General features: G+C 41.4%; 2 protein-coding genes across 2 annotated transcripts; both read right to left on the reverse strand.

Annotated features, from left to right (window-relative positions):
• Positions 1 to 1,570: 1,570 nt before the first annotated feature.
• On the reverse strand, positions 1,571 to 12,183 carry LOC137935427 (ferric reduction oxidase 2-like). Its single transcript, XM_068780081.1, has 7 exons — positions 12,164 to 12,183; positions 8,427 to 8,627; positions 8,096 to 8,330; positions 2,936 to 3,263; positions 2,616 to 2,859; positions 1,817 to 2,523; positions 1,571 to 1,710 (listed from the first exon to the last, which is right to left on the reverse strand). Exons 1-7 carry the CDS (start codon positions 12,181 to 12,183, stop codon positions 1,571 to 1,573), a joined length of 1,875 nt encoding a protein of 624 aa, XP_068636182.1.
• A 691-nt stretch (positions 12,184 to 12,874) lies between these two features.
• Positions 12,875 to 15,550, reverse strand: LOC137935428 (ferric reduction oxidase 2-like). The gene is made up of 6 exons (XM_068780082.1): positions 15,249 to 15,550; positions 14,918 to 15,152; positions 14,504 to 14,831; positions 14,184 to 14,427; positions 13,385 to 14,091; positions 12,875 to 13,278 (listed from the first exon to the last, which is right to left on the reverse strand). The coding sequence occupies exons 1-6, from the start codon at positions 15,548 to 15,550 to the stop codon at positions 13,139 to 13,141; spliced, it is 1,956 nt and encodes a 651-aa protein (XP_068636183.1). The 3' UTR covers positions 12,875 to 13,138.
• Between the last annotated feature and the right edge of the window lie 4,494 nt (positions 15,551 to 20,044).

Below are 20,044 nucleotides of genomic sequence, written 5' to 3' on the forward strand. Positions count from 1 at the left end.
TCTCCTCGCCAACGCCCAAGGTAGTAGCTTTTGTAGCTGCTCTGTTCGCTCCGATGATTCTACATACGGCCGAAAAGAGAGAGCTATGTGATTGGCTCTATAATTGAAATAAGAGCCCCCCCCCCCCCCCCCCCCCCCCCGATACGGCTCAATGGTTTTAAATTTTGTGACAATATATTATTAATTAATAATACATAAAAATATGTATTATGTTATTGAACTCGTCTACACTAACACCCAAGGATGAGTTGAAGTTGAATCAATTAATTTAATATGAATTGAATTCTTCACTTCATTTTAAGTTCATTGTGGACTAATTATTCAATCAAGTTTTTAAAAGATAAGCACTGAAATACCTATCTCAACAAAGAAAAATTCTAAATTTGACTTCCTTTCAAGGCTTGGAGGCGGCTAAAACTTATCAAATGAGTGTTGAGGGCTTGGGGGACTTGTTCTTCACTAGGGCAAAGGGGATGGTATATTTGGGGCGAATTTTGGTTAAATAGAATGATTTCTAATGTAAAAAAAAAAAAATAGCCGTTATGAATAGATATGACTATTTTCTATATTTATCAAATGTGGGCGAAAATATTCCAAAATTATAAAATTAAATAAATCCTATTTTTACTACTAAACATGTGGTACGCCACTTATAAAATTTGGAAGCCAACGACCTTTAGATTTGAGTCTGATCGTCAAAAAATTTAAATTTTTACAGCATAAAGTCAAATCATGTGCTTGGGGTTGACTCATGTGCTTCAACTTGACACCTTTTTCTTCCAATGGTTTGATTTCGTGGTTGAATTCTCCCTAGTGTTTGACTCTTCTTGCTTATGCACCCTACAGGGGTCAATTCCTTTCGTTCCAAAAGTCTATGTTAGTTGGAGTTGAATCTTTTTTATTACACATTTACCTATTAAGTTTTAAATTTTATTTTCAATCACCCCCTCTTGATAAGCCGCTTAGACCAATAGATTGCATTGCATAATACACAATGTTAGTAACTTGAGTGGTAATTATCATCAATATTATCTTTATGGGAATTTTGAGAAGAACATATCTCCTATTTGTAGTATGGTGGAGGTTGTTCAACCATCTTTCCTTTTTCTCTCATCAATCATTTCCCACTCCCCTCGACTAGTTCCATGTGCAAGGGTCGAGAAACACTTGCTTGACTCTCTCTTCCTTTCATGAAAAAATAACACTTGTCATATCATGTCATTTAAATTGAAACTTCCTTTGTTTAGTTGACACCTCCTACAATGCCACATGTTCATATGTGTCATGCACCCTCATATTAGGTGATATATTAACAATGTATTGCTTCATTTGCTTAGGTCACACTCTCTTACCATGCTATTTGTTGGCAATGCCCATATTGACTATGTGAGGATGGAAGCACCATATATCAGGCACATGGAATATTCTTAACAAACAAAAACTCTAGGACATAATGTGTAGGCCTTCCGCTTCTCTGTCAATGAAACTCTGCTTACAGACAGGAACCAGCACCATTGTTATTCGGAGGTTCTTTCCCTTCCGACTTCTAAGCAGCATCGATGTCTCGTCATCATGAACTAAAGCTGATAGACTCGTAATGGAGGTTATCTGCCAAACCAGATGCACAAATTTTTGCAACTTCGTGGCGCATCTGCGCCGGTCCACAGACCAAAACTCCAGTGCTGGATCCGTCATTCTCCAGCAGCATCTCTGTAGGGTAAGCGTTTAAACATGGCGCTACTGGCTAGAAGGGATAAAAGTACCGTTTACTGCGCATTAACTAAATAACAAGGTAAAGGAAAAAAAAAAAACTTACTTTTGAGGTTTGGCCTTGAACCATAGTGAACTCTGGTATTTTGAGTAATAGATTGTTCAGGTAGGCTCTCCCGCTCCTGGTTGGCTATATAAAGCCGAACATTTGGTGAGCTTGTTGGACTTGCAAGCTCGAGGGTCTGAACTCTTTTCCCTTCCATTGCGTATCTTCTCTTGTTCCAGACTACTGCAGTGGTAGCGCTTGCGAATATAGAAACACAGATGCATAGCGCGTTAAGAGAAGTCCTCACGGTCCATGAATAGACCTTGTTGCTGTTCTGGTCTTTGGGGTATATGTAATAGCGGCCGAGCAGTCCAATTATTACAAGAAACATGGCAAAGGAACTTGAGATTATAACGCCAAGCCAGAGCCAACAGTGAGAACCTAAGGTTGGGGAAAGAGGTTCATCTGACGGGTGGGGTTTGAACCAAATCGTTTTTACAAGGTTGTTAGTCGTCCAGACAGGCACTTTGTCTCTTGTAACAAAAGCTTCGATCTCGATGTGAAATGGGGGTATGTCCTTGGAGCAGCCATTAAAAGGTAGGGTAAGATCGAGCATGGTCAGGTCTTCAGAGTACTTGAAGGCACATATGAGGATGACTCGAGGCATTGAGCAGCCTATATTAGCCTTCCTAAAGATGAGCTCTCGAATGATGGAGGTGATGGGTGAAATGCCACTGCCTCCTGAAACCATCACCAATGTCTTATACCTGCACTTGTGACAATTCTTTTCTTAAATTTCTTCCTCACTGGGTGTCATAACTTCATAATAGTAAAATTTTATGATGTATTGGAAGCAAACCTGAGAAAGTCTGCTGAAACAGGTCCGTAGGGCCCTTCAATGGCCACCTCCAGACGGTCAACAAGAGATGGAGAAGCAAGCGTCTCATAAAGCTTCTGCGACCAATTTCCATTCTTCTTGACGATGACAGTAAGCACATCTGGTTCCAAACTGCAGTTGGAGGTGACAGAGAAAGGGTGCCATTGCATGGAAGAAATGGAGGGCACATTGATGCTCACAAAACTTGTAGGAGTGTAAATTAGTGCTGAGAGAAAAAATAGAAACCCTTAGTTAATCTACACGAGTTATGCATATAAATTATTGGCCTCATCGAAGCTTACTTGGGCTCTTAGAGAAGTTGAGCTCAACTGTTTTGCATGGCAAAATCCGAGCAGAAACCAGGCGGACCTTTCGTCGGGACTGTAAAAACCTCAAATATCGATCGACCAAGAAGAGGTAAAAACCGGGCAGAATCATACAGAAGAAAGAAAACCCGGTATGTAACATGTAGAAGAACATAAAGGGAATGTAGAGGTGATGGGTATAGAAGAATAGCTCAAACATCTTGCGCCTTATGCCAGGGTGCACCGTCACCCATAAGACGATTCCCAAGATTGCGGCCAGCTCTCCTGGGACGTTGGCGACTGAATGCTTATCCCACTTCAGCATCTGAAAATTGAGGAGGGTCATTTAATCTGCCATTTACCCACAACTGAATGGCGGCTGAAATTGGTTAATGTTGAAGATACTGCCTTAAGAGATTGATCCTCAATCAATTAAGTATTATAAAAACTGATTCTCAATCAATTAAGGATCATTGCCCTGTTTAGGGCCTTCCATCACAGGAGCTAATTAAGCTCAATCACAGGAGCTAATTAGGCTCAATCATTCCTTGTATGTAGATTTACAATATCTTGTAATCAATTGTAAATCCCTGTAATTAGGGATATCACTCCTATAAATTAATGAAAGCATGGCACCCCAAAGTGTGATGAATTTTTTAATCATTATTCTCATGGTATCAGAGCTCTTCTGGATTAAAATTCCGTGATCCACTATGGCCTCTGAATTTTCTTCTGATCTTCTCTCATTCAATACCATGCTTCACATGGTTACCATCAAACTTTCATCTTCCAATTATCTTCTATGGAAGAGTCAGTTCCTTCCTCTCCATGACAGTCAAAGTCTGCTGGGTCATGTGGATGGTACTCTTGTGCCACCACCTCTTTTTGACCCTCCTACGTCTCAGACACCAAACCTCAAGCACTCATCATGGAAAGCTATTGACCAGCGTCTTCTCAGTCTTCTTCTTTCTTCTCTGTCCGAAGAAGCTATGGCTGAAGCCGTCGGTCTCTCTACCTCTCGTGAGGTATGGCTTGCTCTAGAGAATTCCTTCAGTCACAAGTCAAAAGCCCGTGAAATTCGTCTCAAAGACGACCTTCAATTGATGAAAAGAGGAGCTCGCCCGGTGACGGTCTACGCCCGCGTGTTCAAGGTCTTGTGCGACCAACTTCACGCCATCGGTCGTCCCATTGATGACACCGACAAGGCGCACCGGTTCCTCCGGGGTCTTGGTCCGGAATTCTCTGGTTTTTCCTCTGCCCAAATGGCCCAAACCCCCTTACCCTGTTTTTCCGACATCGCCTCACGCGCGGAAAGCTTCGAGATTTTTCAAAAATCTCTCGAGCCCACGGCTCCCTCTCTTGCGGCTTTCACTGCAAACCGAGTCTCCCATCAACGCTCCGGTGGCTCTTCTCGCCATCGCCGGGGTCGCGAAAACGGTCACGGCAGCCACGGCAGCTCTGGAAACAGAGGCACCTTCGTCTCCGGCCACGACCACAGCCAACACGGTGATTCCGGTCACGGCTCAGGTCGTCCCACCACCAGCAATGGTCGCCGCCCCCCCCGGTGCCAAATCTGCCGTCAGGACGGCCGCTATGCCGATCGCTGTCGGCAACGGTATTCACGGGAGGAATACCCTTCGGCGCATCTCGCTGATTCATTTAATCAGCAGTGCTCCGTGTCCGAAACCCAAAATCCGGACTGGTTCGTGGATACGGGGGCCACGGCCCACATGACCCCGGTTCACTCTTCATTGGATCAAACGATAATCTACATGGGTAAGGATCGTGTAATTGTGGGGAATGGCGTGTCTCTACCTATTACTCATACTGGTTCCCTTTCTCCTTCCCCAGATCTTCAATTATTAGATATTTTGGTTGTTCCTCATCTTACTAAAAATCTTTTGTCTATTAGTAAATTAACGAATGATTTTCCCTTCTCCGTTACGTTTACTAATAATTCTTTCACTGTTCAGAATTGCCAAACGGGAAAGGTGGTGGCAACCGGTCGGCGTGATGGAGGTCTATATGTGCTAGAGCGTGGAAATTCAACACTTATTTCTGTTTTGAAAAATAAATCTCTTCATGCCTCCTATGATTTATGGCATGCTCGATTAGGCCATGTGCATCATTCTGTTATCTCCTTATTAAATAAAGATGGCCATCTTCATCTTACTTCAGTATTGCCCTCTCCGCATTTATGTGCTACATGTCAACTTTCCAAAAGTTACCGTTTGCCTTATCTTCGCAATGCCAAAAAGTCATCTAAATTGTTAGAATTAATTCATTGCGATATATGGGGTCCTTCACCAGTACCATCGCATTTGGGTTTTCTTTACTATGTTTTATTTATTGATGATTATTCTCGTTTCACTTGGCTTTACCCATTGAAATTGAAGTCTGATTTCTATGATATTTTTCTTCAATTTCATAAATTTGTTGAAAATCAACATTCTCCTCGTATCAAAAATTTTCAAAGCGATGGTGGTGCAGAATTTACTAGCACTCGTTTTAAACACCATCTCAGCTCTTCGGGAATTCATCATCAATTATCTTGTCCCTACACTCCTGCCCAAAATGGCCGCGCAGAACGAAAACACCGTCATTTGACTGAAACTGGTTTGGCCTTACTCTTCCATTCCCACATTTCTCCTCGTTACTGGGTTGACGCCTTTAGCACTGCTGCCTACATCATCAATCGATTGCCCACACCGCTTCTCGGAGGTAAGTCCCCCTTTGAACTTATCTATGGTATTTCTCCAAATTATGACAATTTCCATCCTTTTGGTTGTCGTGTCTACCCATGTTTACGTGATTGTATGCCAAATAAATTCTCGCCTGGTAGTATTCCTTGCATTTTTATGGGCTATAGTTCATCGTACAAAGGTTTTCGTTGTCTTAATCCTGTCACATCTAGACTTTATATTACTCGTCATGCTCAATTTGATGAGACTCATTTCCCATCCCATGCCTCTTCCCAGGCTCAACCTTTATCCTCTCTCAATTTCTCCAATTTTCTGGAACCCAGTCTCTCTTCTCCTGTCATGCCCCCATCTCTTTTGGCGCCCCCTTCTCGGCATATTACTCAATCCGACTCCCTTCCTTGTGTTATTTGCACTAATCCTGTGGATGAGTCTTTGCAGGCCCCTTCTACTGTTACAGGACCTACTCTGCCACATGCTGATTCCACTGCTCCTGTTGCTACTATTCCGGTGGGTTCTCATCCTATGGTCACACGCGCCAAAGCTGGTATTTTCAAACCTCGTCACTCGGCTGATCTGGCGTATTCTGGCTCATTTGGGCTGCTTTCTGCTCTCCTCGCATCTACTGAGCCTAAAGGGTTCAAATCTGCTGCCAAGAATCCAGCCTGGCTTGCCGCTATGGATGAAGAAATTCAGGCTCTTCAAAATAATCGTACTTGGATTTTGGTACCTCGACCGGCTCATACCAATATTGTGGGTTCTAAATGGGTCTTTAGGACCAAATATTTGCCTGATGGTTCTATTGAACGGTTCAAAGCTCGTCTTGTCGCGAAGGGGTTTACACAAGTCCTAGGTCTTGACTACACCGACACCTTCAGTCCTGTCATCAAAGCTACCACTATTCGGGTTGTACTCTCTCTTGCTATTTCTCATCGCTGGTCTCTCCGTCAATTGGACATCAAAAATGCATTCCTCAACGGTCATCTCAATGAGCGTGTCTATATGGACCAGCCGCCTGGGTATATTGATCCTCGCTTCTCTGATCATGTTTGCCAGCTTCAGAAGGCTCTCTATGGTCTCAAACAAGCCCCTCGAGCTTGGTTCCAACGGTTCAGCTCTTTCCTTACACATCTTGGCTTCCACTGCAGTCGGGCTGATCCTTCGCTCTTCGTCTTTCATCGGCAATCTGACATCCTTTATCTGCTCCTATATGTCGATGATATTATTCTTACGGGCAACAACCCTTCTGTACTTGATAATTTTGCCAGCAAGCTTCATTTTGAGTTCGCTACAAAGGACTTGGGTTCTCTCAGCTACTTCCTTGGTCTTGAAGCCACACCCACCTCTGATGGGCTCTTTCTTAGTCAACTAAAATATGCGCGCGACATTCTTGCTCGCGCTCACTTACTTGACAGCAAACCTGTACATACACCTATGGTGGTTTCTCAGCATCTATCCTCTGTTGGTCAGTCTTTTTCAGATCCCACTCTTTATCGATCTCTTGTTGGTGCTCTTCAATATTTGACCATCACGTGACCCGACATTGCTCATGTTGTCAACTCGGTTAGTCAATTTCTATACTCTCCCACTGATAACCACTTTCTTGTTGTTAAGCGTATTCTTCGGTATGTCAAAGGCACTCTTCACTATGGTCTATCCTTTCGCCCGTCTGCTTCTCCTGGCTCCTTAATTGCTTATTCTGATGCTGACTGGGCCGGCTGTCCTGACACTCGCCGCTCCACCTCGGTTACTCCATCTACCTTGGGGACAACTTAGTCTCTTGGAGTGCCAAGAAGCAACCTACAGTTTCTCGTTCCAGCTGTGAATCAGAATATCGTGCCCTTGCTCTCACGGCCACCCAACTTATCTGGCTCACTCATCTTCTTCGTGATCTCAAAGTATCCATTCCCAAGCAGCCTCTTCTCTTATGCGATAACAAAAGCGAACCCTGTTGTTCACAAACGGGCCAAACATGTTGAGCTAGACATTCACTTTCTGCGAGAACTTGTTGTTGCAGGAAAGATTCGCACTCAATATGTGCCATCTCACTTACAGATTGCGGATATCTTCACCAAGAGTGTCTCTCACCCTCTCTTTCAGTTTTTTCGGTTCAAGCTTCACGTCTGTCCTAATCCGACGCTTAGCTTGCGGGGGGCTGTTGAAGATACTGCCTTAAGAGATTGATCCTCAATCAATTAAGGATTATAAAAACTGATTCTCAATCAATTAAGGATCATTGCCCTGTTTAGGGCCTTCCATCACAGGAGCTAATTAAGCTCAATCACAGGAGCTAATTAGGCTCAATCATTCCTTGTATGTAGATTTACAATATCTTGTAATCAATTGTAAATCCCTGTAATTAGGGATATCACTCCTATAAATTAATAAAAGCATGGCACCCCAAAGTGTGGTGAATTTTTTAATCATTCTTCTCAGTTAAGAGTCTCAAGAACCTCACCTCGACCAAATCATCGGTGAGAGCCCAGTATATAATGAAAGTCGCACTATGCGCAGTGAAGAAGAACAATGCAAGATTCCCGATCCACATATGGTATTTGATGCTCCCGTCCGATGTAAGCCCCAGAAGTGGTAGAATCGACGAACCTCTTGTGACTGGAAAAAAGAGTAATGCGCTGCAGACGTTGCCTACAGTCGCCATGAAAAAACCAGAGCTGCGTAGCTTTTTCTGCCATCTGCAAGCAGAGACACCATTGGATGAGACCAATAAATAAATGTATTTCGGTGATAGACTGCAACAAGATCACAGATCAATCGAGGGAAGACGATACATTGCATCGTTAAGGTGTCTGCGTATCTGGCGGGGGTTCATGTTCTGGACGATGGGGATTTGGGTGTTGATATAGGCTAAGGACCAGGTGAGGAGTGCTATGAACAAGAGGAGAATGATGAGCTCCGTCGCTGAAAGCACTCCCAGAGGCCCTCTCACAAGCATGGGCCGTCTCAATGCTGCAAATCGACCTCTTTTGACTCTGTTACAGCCAAAAATAACTTTAACAAATATTAGCTTTGATGGTGATCGAAAAGCTTGAAACTTTCCGAAAGAGACTAAAAACGGAGTAATGACCCACATGTTGCATACAATGGAGCAAAAATCAATGCTAGCCGCCAACTCTATTCTTTTTCCTCTATTTAGGAATTTTCATATGCAGTATACGCATTAATCTACATTAAGTATGTAAGTTCATAAATTTCATCTTTTCTGAACAGCAGGTATTAAAGAGAACGACAGAAAAATAAAGATAAGGTGAGTACTTATCCGAATAGCTGGTAACATTCTTCATCAGATGAAGATATGCACATCCTAAAACAGCAATGAGGATGATGGGGATTGTAAAAATCAGCATGAAAGTTCCTGCAGTGACGCGTCCTAATCAATCTCACCTATTGTTGCAAATAAAGAGAAAAAAAGATGAACTGGTGCAAATTCAGAAAAATGCTCGCCTTGTATTCCAAAATATGTGGTATTGGTTTTGATCGTGAGAATAACGAACCAGTCATACCACCAGAAACCTGATGGTACAACACACCAGACGATGAAGTACCCGACGAAGAGCAGAGCAGCCAGCAATAATGTCAATCTCGGTGGCAGCATTTTTTACTCGGGCGAATAGTAGTTCCTCCTAAGTCCTGTCTATGTTGCACCTTGTGGAGAATAGAGCCTCCGTTTGCTGATTTATAGACGGAGCCCAAATAGATTAACGTTCTGAATCTTCTAATAACCGGAAATTTGGTCGTTTATCCACGCTTATTTTCGCATGAAAGACAGCATGAGGCCACCTCCGAGTCTATGGCTACAGGTATTAATTAATACAAATATTTGTTCCGGATGAGAGTTCTTCTTACAAGATGAATTCAGAAAAGTCTCGGTTCTAAAATACTTCAAATTCAATTCGTCTTTTTAACGCAATGAAAAAGTTCTTTCTCAAGAGACGAGTTGGAAAGAAACCCAGAAAGACAAAAGGAGTCATTTTCCACTTCTGAGCAGGTTATTAGTTCCCGAAGAATTACAGGGAAGAAGACAGAAAAGCGGCAGAGGAAAAACATTAAAGAGATCACTAGGGCAGGTTCCAAGCTTCCTCTGCAATAGGACAAACGTGTAGATCATGTACATTCCTTCAGTAATAAACTATGTGTTTTGAAATGATTCTAGTTGTTGGTGTTCTCGGTATTTGAGGGTCAACAACAATAAGAGTAATCTTCTACCTGAGATGAAAGCAACCATAACTTATGGGCCCGTCTACTGGCTTGGGTGTTAAAGTATAGTCCTACATATATTAGTGAGTATAAAAATCTTGCATTTATTAACTGGGAAAAAGATATTGGACCCAATTTAACATGGTATTAGAGCAAGGTTCTCATATGTGGGCATCCACCCAAAATTTTCCATGTGCCACCACGTGAGGGAGATTGTTAAAGGATAGTCTCACATATATTAGTGAGTATAAATATCTTGCATTTATTAACTGAAAAAAATATTTCTTACATTTTGGGTTAAGGTCTTGGACCCAATTTAACATTGGGTTCCTTTACCTTTAAGAAAAAGAAAATTAAAGACTTTAGTCTAGCTTATGTTAAATGGAATTGGATTCAATCATTCGATTACTTTTTTAAGGCAAAAGACACAAGAAGTAAAGGAATCGGATGCTTTTTTTTATCTTTGGTGGTCGACAATCTTCTTCAAATGGGGCATCTAGAAGAGTGGGTGATAGAAAAGGAATCACTTTTTCTCTTGTTGATGTTTTATTCCACTTATATTAGCTGGACGATATAGTGAATGAATCACTTTTTCTCTTCTTGATGTTTTCTATAGTAAATACTTTCCCACCTCTATATTCCTCCTTAGAAGTTGGTATTCCTTGTCATCTCATGTTGTATCGTTTGAAGTTTTCATTACTGACTTTTTGGATGGTGATGGGTCAGGGTGGGGTTTTACTTTTTGGGTTTTCTTCGAGTTTCAGGGTCAAGGTTCAAGATAATTTCAATATCATAAGTGTTCTATTTTATATTAGAGAATGGCTAAGATTTAAAGAATAATAGAAGGAGAAATTTTACAACCAAAATCAATTAAAATTCTAACCTTGTTTTTGCCAATAACAGATCATGAACGAAAGCTCCTCTAAATTATTGAGACGAAGGGACCCACTCACTTTTCTCGTCTTTGTTTTTCCATGGACTCCATTCAATTATTAAGAGAGAGGAACTCACTTTTCTCTTGTGGATGTTTGATTCCACTACAATTAGAGAGAGGAAGTCACTTTCCCGACCTGTAAATTGATTTTTAGCACTACCTACTTACACAAGGTCTTATGGCTCACACAACACTAAACACAATTTCTCAACTTCTACTTGAGCCAAAATAGCTTCTCTCAAACACTTTGGGGCTAGGACAGTTTTGCCTACTCAAGGCTTGACCCAAATTGCAAAGATTAAGTTGCCTTTCAATAGGTAGTTCTTAACAATCGAAGCATAAGCATATAGGTACACCAATCGTAAGTTCTTCTCCAATACAATTAGGAGTTCAAAATAGTCCTCAATTACTTGATTTGAAAATAAAGGAGACTCAAAATGGCCTTAATGACTTAATTTTAAAATATATGCTCAATATAAATTAGGATTGGTTTTCAAGTTGGAAAATACACATGAAACAACTCAAAGTAATAATTAATTTCAAAATATAGCTCACAAGTTGTAATACAAACTTTATTGAATGATTTCAAAGTGCTAGGGCAATAGTTTAGTTTACTCGACCAAGTATCATAAATATCTCTCAAAGCATATGCAATTAAATAATTGGATATGAAATCCTATCATCAACTTTCAACAATTAATAAATGCTCTTTCAATAAATCAACATACTAGCATTAATGATGAGATCTGAGAATATAATACGCTCCTAAAATAGATTTCAAGTGGTAGTTAATCATAGAGCTATTCACAATGCAATAGCTGATTCTAAAATTACACATCACACATTCAACAAACTGAATTTTAAGGGTATAGTCCAACATAAAGTGAGATGAATTATTCCCGCATTACGTAGTTCATTAGATTAAGGGGTTAGTATAAAATGAATTACACTTCAAGTGAATCACATCAATTCATTCACTCAGGCAAAAATCGGGGAATTTGGATTCAGACCTTTTTTTCGAATCATTCGCATGAAGAGCGGGACGCGTGTTTCTCTTTCCCCCTGGCCAATATTTTTTACCCCCCCCCCCCCCAGCATCCCTCTCCTCTCCAACGCCCAAGGTAGCAGCCTCTGCAGCTGCTCTGTTCGCTCCGACAATTCTAAATACGGCCGAAAAGATAGAGCTGTGTGATTGGCTCTATAATTGAAATAATGGAAATGCTCTGTCATAGCGAAGAGTCCCCCCTCCCTTGCGTCCGCCTTCCTCCTCTCTATCTCCTCTCCCTCTCGACCTTTGTCACAGAGCACGAGAGGCCAAACCTCTATCTCAGAGCCTCTCAGCCTCCCTGTCTCCCTCTCTTCTCCCTCTCGGCGTACCGTTGGAGCGCCGCCTCCATCGCCGTAGTCTCCAACTACTAAGGAAGACGACGCGTGCCGTGAGGAAGACGAAGTTTAATTTTTCCTAAGTTAGAAAAAATTAAACCAACGTCATAAAAATAATCTATATTTTTTATTTATAAAATAATTATTTTTATTTATTCAATATATTCATTTTATAATCACTGTATTGAATTAGTGATTTAAGAGTCATAATTAAAATTTTGTTAAAATAAATATTTTATAAATTATTTTGATTTAATTATTCCATTTCTATAATTAATTAAACCAATGGTTTTAAATTTTGTGACAATATATTATTAATTAATAATACATAAAAATATATATTATGTTATTCAACTCGTCTACACTAACACCCAAAGATGAGATGAAGTTGAATCAATTAATTTAAGATGAATTGAATTCTTCGCTTTATTTCAAGTTCATTGTGGACTAAGTATTCAATCAAGTTTTTAAAAGATAAGGACTGAAATACCTAGCTCAACAAAGAGAAATTCTAAATCTGACTTCCTTTCAAGGCTTGGAGGAGGCTAAAACTTATCAAATGAGTGTTGAGGGCTTGGGAGACTTGTTCTTCACTAGGGCAAAGGGGAGGCTATATTTGGGGCGAGTTTGGTTAAATAAAATGATTTCTAATGTAAAACAAAAAAATAACATGAATAGATATGACTATTTTCGTATTAGGTGATATATTAACAATGTATTGCGTCCTTTTGCTTAGGTCACACTCTCTTACAATGCTATTTGTCGGCAATGCCCATATTGACTATGTGAGGATGTAAGCACCATATATCAGGCACATGGAATATTCTTAACAAACAAAAACTCAAGGACATAATGTCTAGGCCTTCCGCTTCTCTGTCAATGAAACTCTGCTTACAGACAGGAACCAGCACCATTGTTATTCGGAGGTTCTTTCCCTTCCGACTTCTAAGCAGCATCGATGTCTCGTCATCATGAACTAAAGCTGATAGACTCGTAATGGAGGTTATCTGCCAAACCAGATGCACAAATTTTTGCAACTTCATGGCGCATCTGCGCCGGTCCACAAACCAAAACTCCAGTGCTGGATCCGTCATTCTCCAGCAGCATCTCTGTAGGGTAAGCGTTTAAACATGGCGCTACTAGCTAGAAGGGATAAAAGTACCGTTTACTGCGCATTAACTAAATAACAAGGTAAAGGGAAAAAAAAAAACTTACTTTTGAGGTTTGGCCTTGAACCGTAGTGAACTCTGGTATTTTGAGTAATAGATTGTTCAGGTAGGCTCTCCCGCTCCTGGTTGGCTATATAAAACTGAGCATTTGGTGAGTTTGTCGGGCTTGCAAGCTCGAGGGTCTGAACTCTTTTCCCTTCCATTGCGTAACTTCTCTTGTTCCAGACTACTGCAGTGGTAGCGCTTGCGAATATAGAAACACAGATGCATAGCGCGTTAAGAGAAGTCCTCACGGTCCATGAATAGACCTTGTTGCTGTTCTGGTCTTTGGGGTATATGTAATAACGGCCGAGCAGTCCAATTATTAGGAGAAACATGGCAAAGGAACTTGAGATTATAGCGCCAAGCCAGAACCAACAGTGAGAACCTAAGGTTGGGGAAAGAGGTTCATCTGACGGGTGGGGTTTGAACCAAATCGTTTTTACAAGGTTGTTAGTCGTCGTGACAGGCACTTTGTCTCTTGTAACAAAAGCTTCGATCTCGATGTGAAATGGGGATATGTCCTTGGAGCAGCCATTAAAAGGTAGGGTAAGATCGAGCATGGTCAGGTCTTCAGAGTGCTTGAAGGCACATATGAGGATGACTCGAGGCGTTGGGCAGCCTATATTAACCTTCCTAAAGATGAGCTCTCGAATGATGGAGGTGATGGGTGAAATGCCACTGCCTCCTGAAACCATCACCAATGTCTTATACCTGCACTTGTGACAATTCTTTTCTTAAATTACTTCCTCACTGGGTGTCATAACTTCATAATAGTAAAATTTTATGATGTATTGGAAGCAAACCTGAGAAAGTCTGCTGAAACAGGTCCGTAGGGCCCTTCAATGGCCACCTCCAGACGGTCAACAAGAGATGGAGAAGCAAGCGTCTCATAAAGCTTCTGCGACCAATTTCCATTCTTCTTGACGATGACAGTAAGCACATCTGGTTCCAAACTGCAGTTGGAGGTGACAGAGAAAGGGTGCCATTGCATGGAAGAAATGGAGGGCACATTGATGCTCACAAAACTTGTAGGAGTGTAAATTAGTGCTGAGAGAAAAAATAGAAACCCTTAGTTAATCTACACGAGTTATGCATATAAATTATTGGCCTCATCGAAGCTTACTTGGGCTCTTAGAGAAGTTGAGCTCAACGGTTTTGCATGGCAAAATCCGAGCAGAAACCAGGCGGACCTTTCGTCGGGACTGTAAAAACCTCAAATATCGATCGACCAAGAAGAGGTAAAAACCGGGAAGAATCATACAGAAGAAAGAAAACCCGGTATGTAACATGTAGAAGAACATAAAGGGAATGTAGAGGTGATGGGTATAGAAGAATAGCTCAAACATCTTGCGCCTTATGCCAGGGTGCACCGTCACCCATAAGATGATTCCCAAGATTGCGGCCAGCTCTCCTGGGACGTTGGCGACTGAATGCTTATCCCACTTCAGCATCTGAAAATTGAGGAGGGTCATTTAATCTGCCATTTACACACAACTGAAGGGTGGCTGAAATTGGTTAAGAGTCTCAGGAACCTCACCTCGACCAAATCATCGGTGAGAGCCCAGTATATAATGAAAGTCGCACTATGCGCAGTGAAGAAGAACAATGCAAGATTCCCGATCCACATATGGTATTTGATGCTCCCGTCCGATGTAAGCCCCAGAAGTGGTAGAATCGACGAACCTCTTGTGACTGGAAAAAAGAGTAATGCGCTGCAGACGTTGCCTACAGTCGCCATGAAAAAACCAGAGCTGCGTAGCTTTTTCTGCCATCTGCAAGCAGAGACACCATTGGATGAGACCAATAAATAAATGTATTTCGGTGATAGACTGCAACAAGATCACAGATCAATCGAGGGGAGACGATACATTGCATCGTTAAGGTGTCTGCGTATCTGGCGGGGGTTCATGTTCTGGACGATGGGGATTTGGGTGTTGATATAGGCGAAGGACCAGGTGAGGAGTGCTATGAACAAGAGGAGAAAGATGAGCTCCGTCGCTGAAAGCACTCCCAGAGGCCCTCTCACAAGCATGGGCCGTCTCAATGCTGCAAATCGACCTCTTTTGACTCTGTTACAGCCAAAAATAACTTTAACAAATATTAGCTTTGATGGTGATCGAAAAGCTTGAAACTTTCCGAAAGAGACTGAAAACGGAGTAATGACACACATGTTGCATACAATGGAGCAAAAATCAATGCTAGCCGCCAACTATATTCTTTTTCCTCTATTTAGGAATTTTCATATGCAATATACGCATTAATCTACATTAAGTATATAAGTTCATAAATTTCATCTTTTCTGAACAGCAGGTATTAAAGAGAAAGACAGAAAAATAAAGATAAGGTGAGTACTTATCCGAATAGCTGGTTACATTCTTCATCAGATGAAGATATGCACATCCTAAAACAGCAATGAGGATGATGGGGATTGTAAAAATCAGCATGAAAGTTCCTGCAGTGACGCGTCCTAATCAATCTCACCTATTGTTGCAAATAAAGAGAAAAAAAGATGAACTGGTGCAAATTCAGAAAAATGCTCGCCTTGTATTCCAAAATATGTGGTATTGGTTTTGATCGTGAGAATAACGAACCAGTCATACCACCAGAAACCTGATGGTACAACACACCAGACGATGAAGTACCCGACGAAGAGCAGAGCAGCCAGCAATAATGTCAATCTCGGTAGCAGCATTTTTTACTCGGGCGAATAGTAGTTCCTCCTACGTCCTGTCTATGTTGCACCATGTGGAGAATAGAGCCTCCGTTTGCTGATTTATAGACGGAGCCCAAATAGATTAACGTTCTGAATCTTCTAATAATCCAGCAATTTGGTCGTTTATCCACGCTTATTTTCGCATGAAAGACAGCATGAAGCCACCTCCGACTTTAGAGGCTTCTCCGAGTCTATGGCTGCTGGTATTAATTAATACCAAAATTTGTTCCGGATGAGAGTTCTTCTTACAAGATGAATTCTGAAAAGTCTCGGTTCTAAAATACTTCAAATCCAATTCGTCTTTTTAACGCAATGAAACAGTTCTTTCTCAAGAGACAAGTTGGAAAGAAACCCAGAAAGACAAAGCCAAGTAGCCTCGTTGTTAATCTGGTAGGAGTCATTTTCCACTTCCGAGCAGGTTATCAGTTCTCGAAAGAATTACAGGGAAGAAGACAGAAAAGGGGCAGAGGCAAAACGCTAAAGAGATCACTAGGGAAGGTTCCAAGCTTCCTCCGCAATAGGACAAGGTGTAGATCATGAACATTCCTTCAGTCATAAACTATGTGTTTTGAAACGATTCTACTGGTTCGTGTTCTCGGTATATGAGGGTCAACGACGATAGGAGTCACCTTCTGCCCGAGATAAAAGCAACCATAACCCATGGACCACATGGATCACACATCCTCGGTCAACCCTTGCTCTTTCTTGCCAATAAAGAAGAGAAAGCCTGCATATATAAAATTGGGAGACTAGTTTACAACAATATGCCACAGTAAAATTGGTAGGATTCCGCCTCACGAACTATAACTGATGGATTCATAATGAAGATTGTTCACCAAAACCGGTGTTGGAAATAATCGACGCTCGTCTCTTGCGAGAAATTAAACTCTCTCTCGGGACAACGAAGCTCTCTGAACTTTCGTTTTATTTCTGGATGATGAATTACATAGCTTAAGGTCCTATTTATAGACATTTGGATTTAATCTACACCGCATACATCTTTCATCGTTACCGAACACGTTCACTGGTTCTACCGTCTTCTTTGCCAGCGCATTGAGCTTGCCGACCTCCTTGCCAGCGCATGGTGCTTGCCGACCTCTCTTGCCAGCACACTGAAAATCCGAAGCTTCTATTTGATGGGCTTCGTGGATCAAGGTTAGTTTCCAACACTCCCCCTTAAACTTGATCCTGTAACTCCAAGTAGAGTCCTTAACCTTATGAAGTCTTCACTGGTCAATGGCTTGGTAAAGATATCTGCAGCTTGATCTTGTGACTTCACATATTCAGCTTGCACATCCTTTCTTGCAATGCACTCCCGTATATAGTGGTAGCGAATGTCGATGTGCTTGCTTCGATCATGGAATACTGGATTCTTTGCTAGAGCAATGGCTGACTTGTTGTCAACATAGATTCTGGTAGGCTCTTCTTGTATTAAGCCTATTTCTTTCAACAGATTTCTGAGCCAAATAGCATGACACACGCATGCAGTAGCTGCAACATATTCTGCTTCACAAGTCGACAATGTGACAATCTGTTGTTTCTTTGACATCCATGTGAAGGCGGTATTTCCCATGAAAAATACAAAGCCAGTAGTACTCCTTCGGTTGTCTATGTCTCCACCCCAATCGCTATCGCTATATCCAATAAGCTTGTAATTTTACCTTGTAAATAGCGAAGAATTCTCTTTGCAGCCTGAAAATGAGTGGTGGTTGGAGATTCCATGTAGCGGCTGACCAGTCCAACTGCATACAGAATATCCGGTCTTGTACAGGTGAGATACCGTAGACTGCCTACCAAATTTTTGAAAAAAGTTGGATCTACGTTTTCTCCTTCTTCATTCTTGGATATAGCGATAGCGATTGGGGTGGAGACATAGACAACCGAAGGAGTACTACTGGCTTTGTATTTTTCATGGGAAATACCGCCTTCACATGGATGTCAAAGAAACAACAGATTGTCACATTGTCGACTTGTGAAGCAGAATATGTTGCAGCTACTGCATGCGTGTGTCATGCTATTTGGCTCAGAAATCTGTTGAAAGAAATAGACTTAATACAAGAAGAGCCTACCAGAATCTATGTTGACAACAAGTCAGCCATTGCTCTAGCAAAGAATCCAGTATTCCATGATCGAAGCAAGCACATCGACATTCGCTACCACTATATACGGGAGTGCATTGCAAGAAAGGATGTGCAAGCTGAATATGTGAAGTCACAAGATCAAGCTGCAGATATCTTTACCAAGCCATTGACCAGTGAAGACTTCATAAGGTTAAGGACTCTACTTGGAGTTACAGGATCAAGTTTAAGGGGGAGTGTTGGAAACTAACCTTGATCCACGAAGCCCATCAAATAGAAGCTTCGTGGATCAAGGTTAGTTTCCAACACTCCCCCTTAAACTTGATCCTGTAACTCCAAGTAGAGTCCTTAACCTTATGAAGTCTTCACTGGTCAATGGCTTGGTAAAGATATCTGCAGCTTGATCTTGTGACTTTGATTTCTTGACCACTTTCCTTCTCTACTGAAGCTTTAAATTTCTTAAAGACTTCAAATACTTCTGATTTTTGTTTCAAGAAATATACCCATGTTTTTCTTGAAAAATCATCAATAAAGAGAAGAAAGTAGTTGCTCTTACCTAAAGAATTTGGCTTGATAGGTCCGCACACATCTGTGTGGATTAGCTCAAGTAGCTTCTTGGCTCTTGACTCTGATATCTTCGGAAAGCTTTTTCTGAATTGCTTCCCTGATAAACACCCTTCACACACTTGATTCGGGTGAGTCATTCGAGGTAGGCCTCTCACCATATCTTTCTTGGACAATAGCTTTAAAGCTTCAAAATTTAGGTGCCCAAAGCGAAGATGCCACAGCCACGATGTATCTTTATAGCAAGCCTGTAAACACTTGGCAACATCGTTTTGTATATTTAAAGGAAACATTCTATTCTTTGACATATATACCTTTGTTATCAAATCTCCTCTGTCATCTCTTATAAAAAGGCTATCATCTTTCATATGAATGTCATAGCCCTTTTCTAAGAGTTGACCCAGACTCAAGATATTATTTTTCATATGTGGTACATAGTAGACATTTGAAATGAATTGATGACTACTATCTTTTGCTCGAATAAGAATGTTACCTTTTCCTTGTACCGCCATGGTGGAATCATTTCCAAGAGAGACATTGCCACTGATCGATTCATTGAGATCGACGAACAAGCTTCTTCTTCCACACATATGGTTGCTGGCCCCTGAGTCAAGATACCATGTATTCTCTTGCTCTTCATTGCTGTTTCTGTATGCTAATAACAGCGTTTCTTTTTCTTCTATCTTTGCTTCAGCATAATTTGTTTCCTCAACGAACTTGTTCTTGGGAGCTCTACAATCTGAAGCATAATGCCCAAATTTCTGGCAATTATAACACTGAATATGAGAGTGGTCATACCTGGAAGTCATGTTTCCTCTTCCACGACCTCTTGTTGAGGTTTCACCTCTCTCATGGCTGTTGTTGGAATTGTTATTCCAACCTCTTCCAGAGTCGCGGCCTCTTCCACGTCCACGGCCTCGGCCTCTTCCTCGACCACGCTCATTTCTTGCGTAGCCTTGTTTTTCACCAGCTTCTGTGATCTGTGTCCTGAACAGTTGTTCAGAGAGATCTTTCTTCTTTTTGTGCTTTTCTTCATAGGCTTGCAACGATCCTTGAAGTTGCTCTATCGCCATTTCTTCCAAGTCCTTCGTTTCTTCAATCGTCACAACGATGTGCTCGTATTTTGGATCCAACGAACGGAGTATCTTTTCTATGATTCTCACATCTTCGAGTTTTTCACCGTTTCTTTTCAATTGATTAGAAACAGCTACTACTCTTGAGAAATAATCCGAAATAGACTCGGATGCTTTCATGTGTAAAGATTCAAATTCACCTCTTAGTGTTTGGAGTCGTACCTTTTTCACCTTCT

This window comes from Aristolochia californica, unplaced genomic scaffold, assembly GCF_029961685.1.
Source record: "Aristolochia californica isolate CCGP_79_NKW_82.1479 unplaced genomic scaffold, dmAriCali1.0.hap1 SCAF_6, whole genome shotgun sequence".
NCBI classification, from domain to species: Eukaryota; Viridiplantae; Streptophyta; class Magnoliopsida; order Piperales; family Aristolochiaceae; genus Aristolochia; species Aristolochia californica.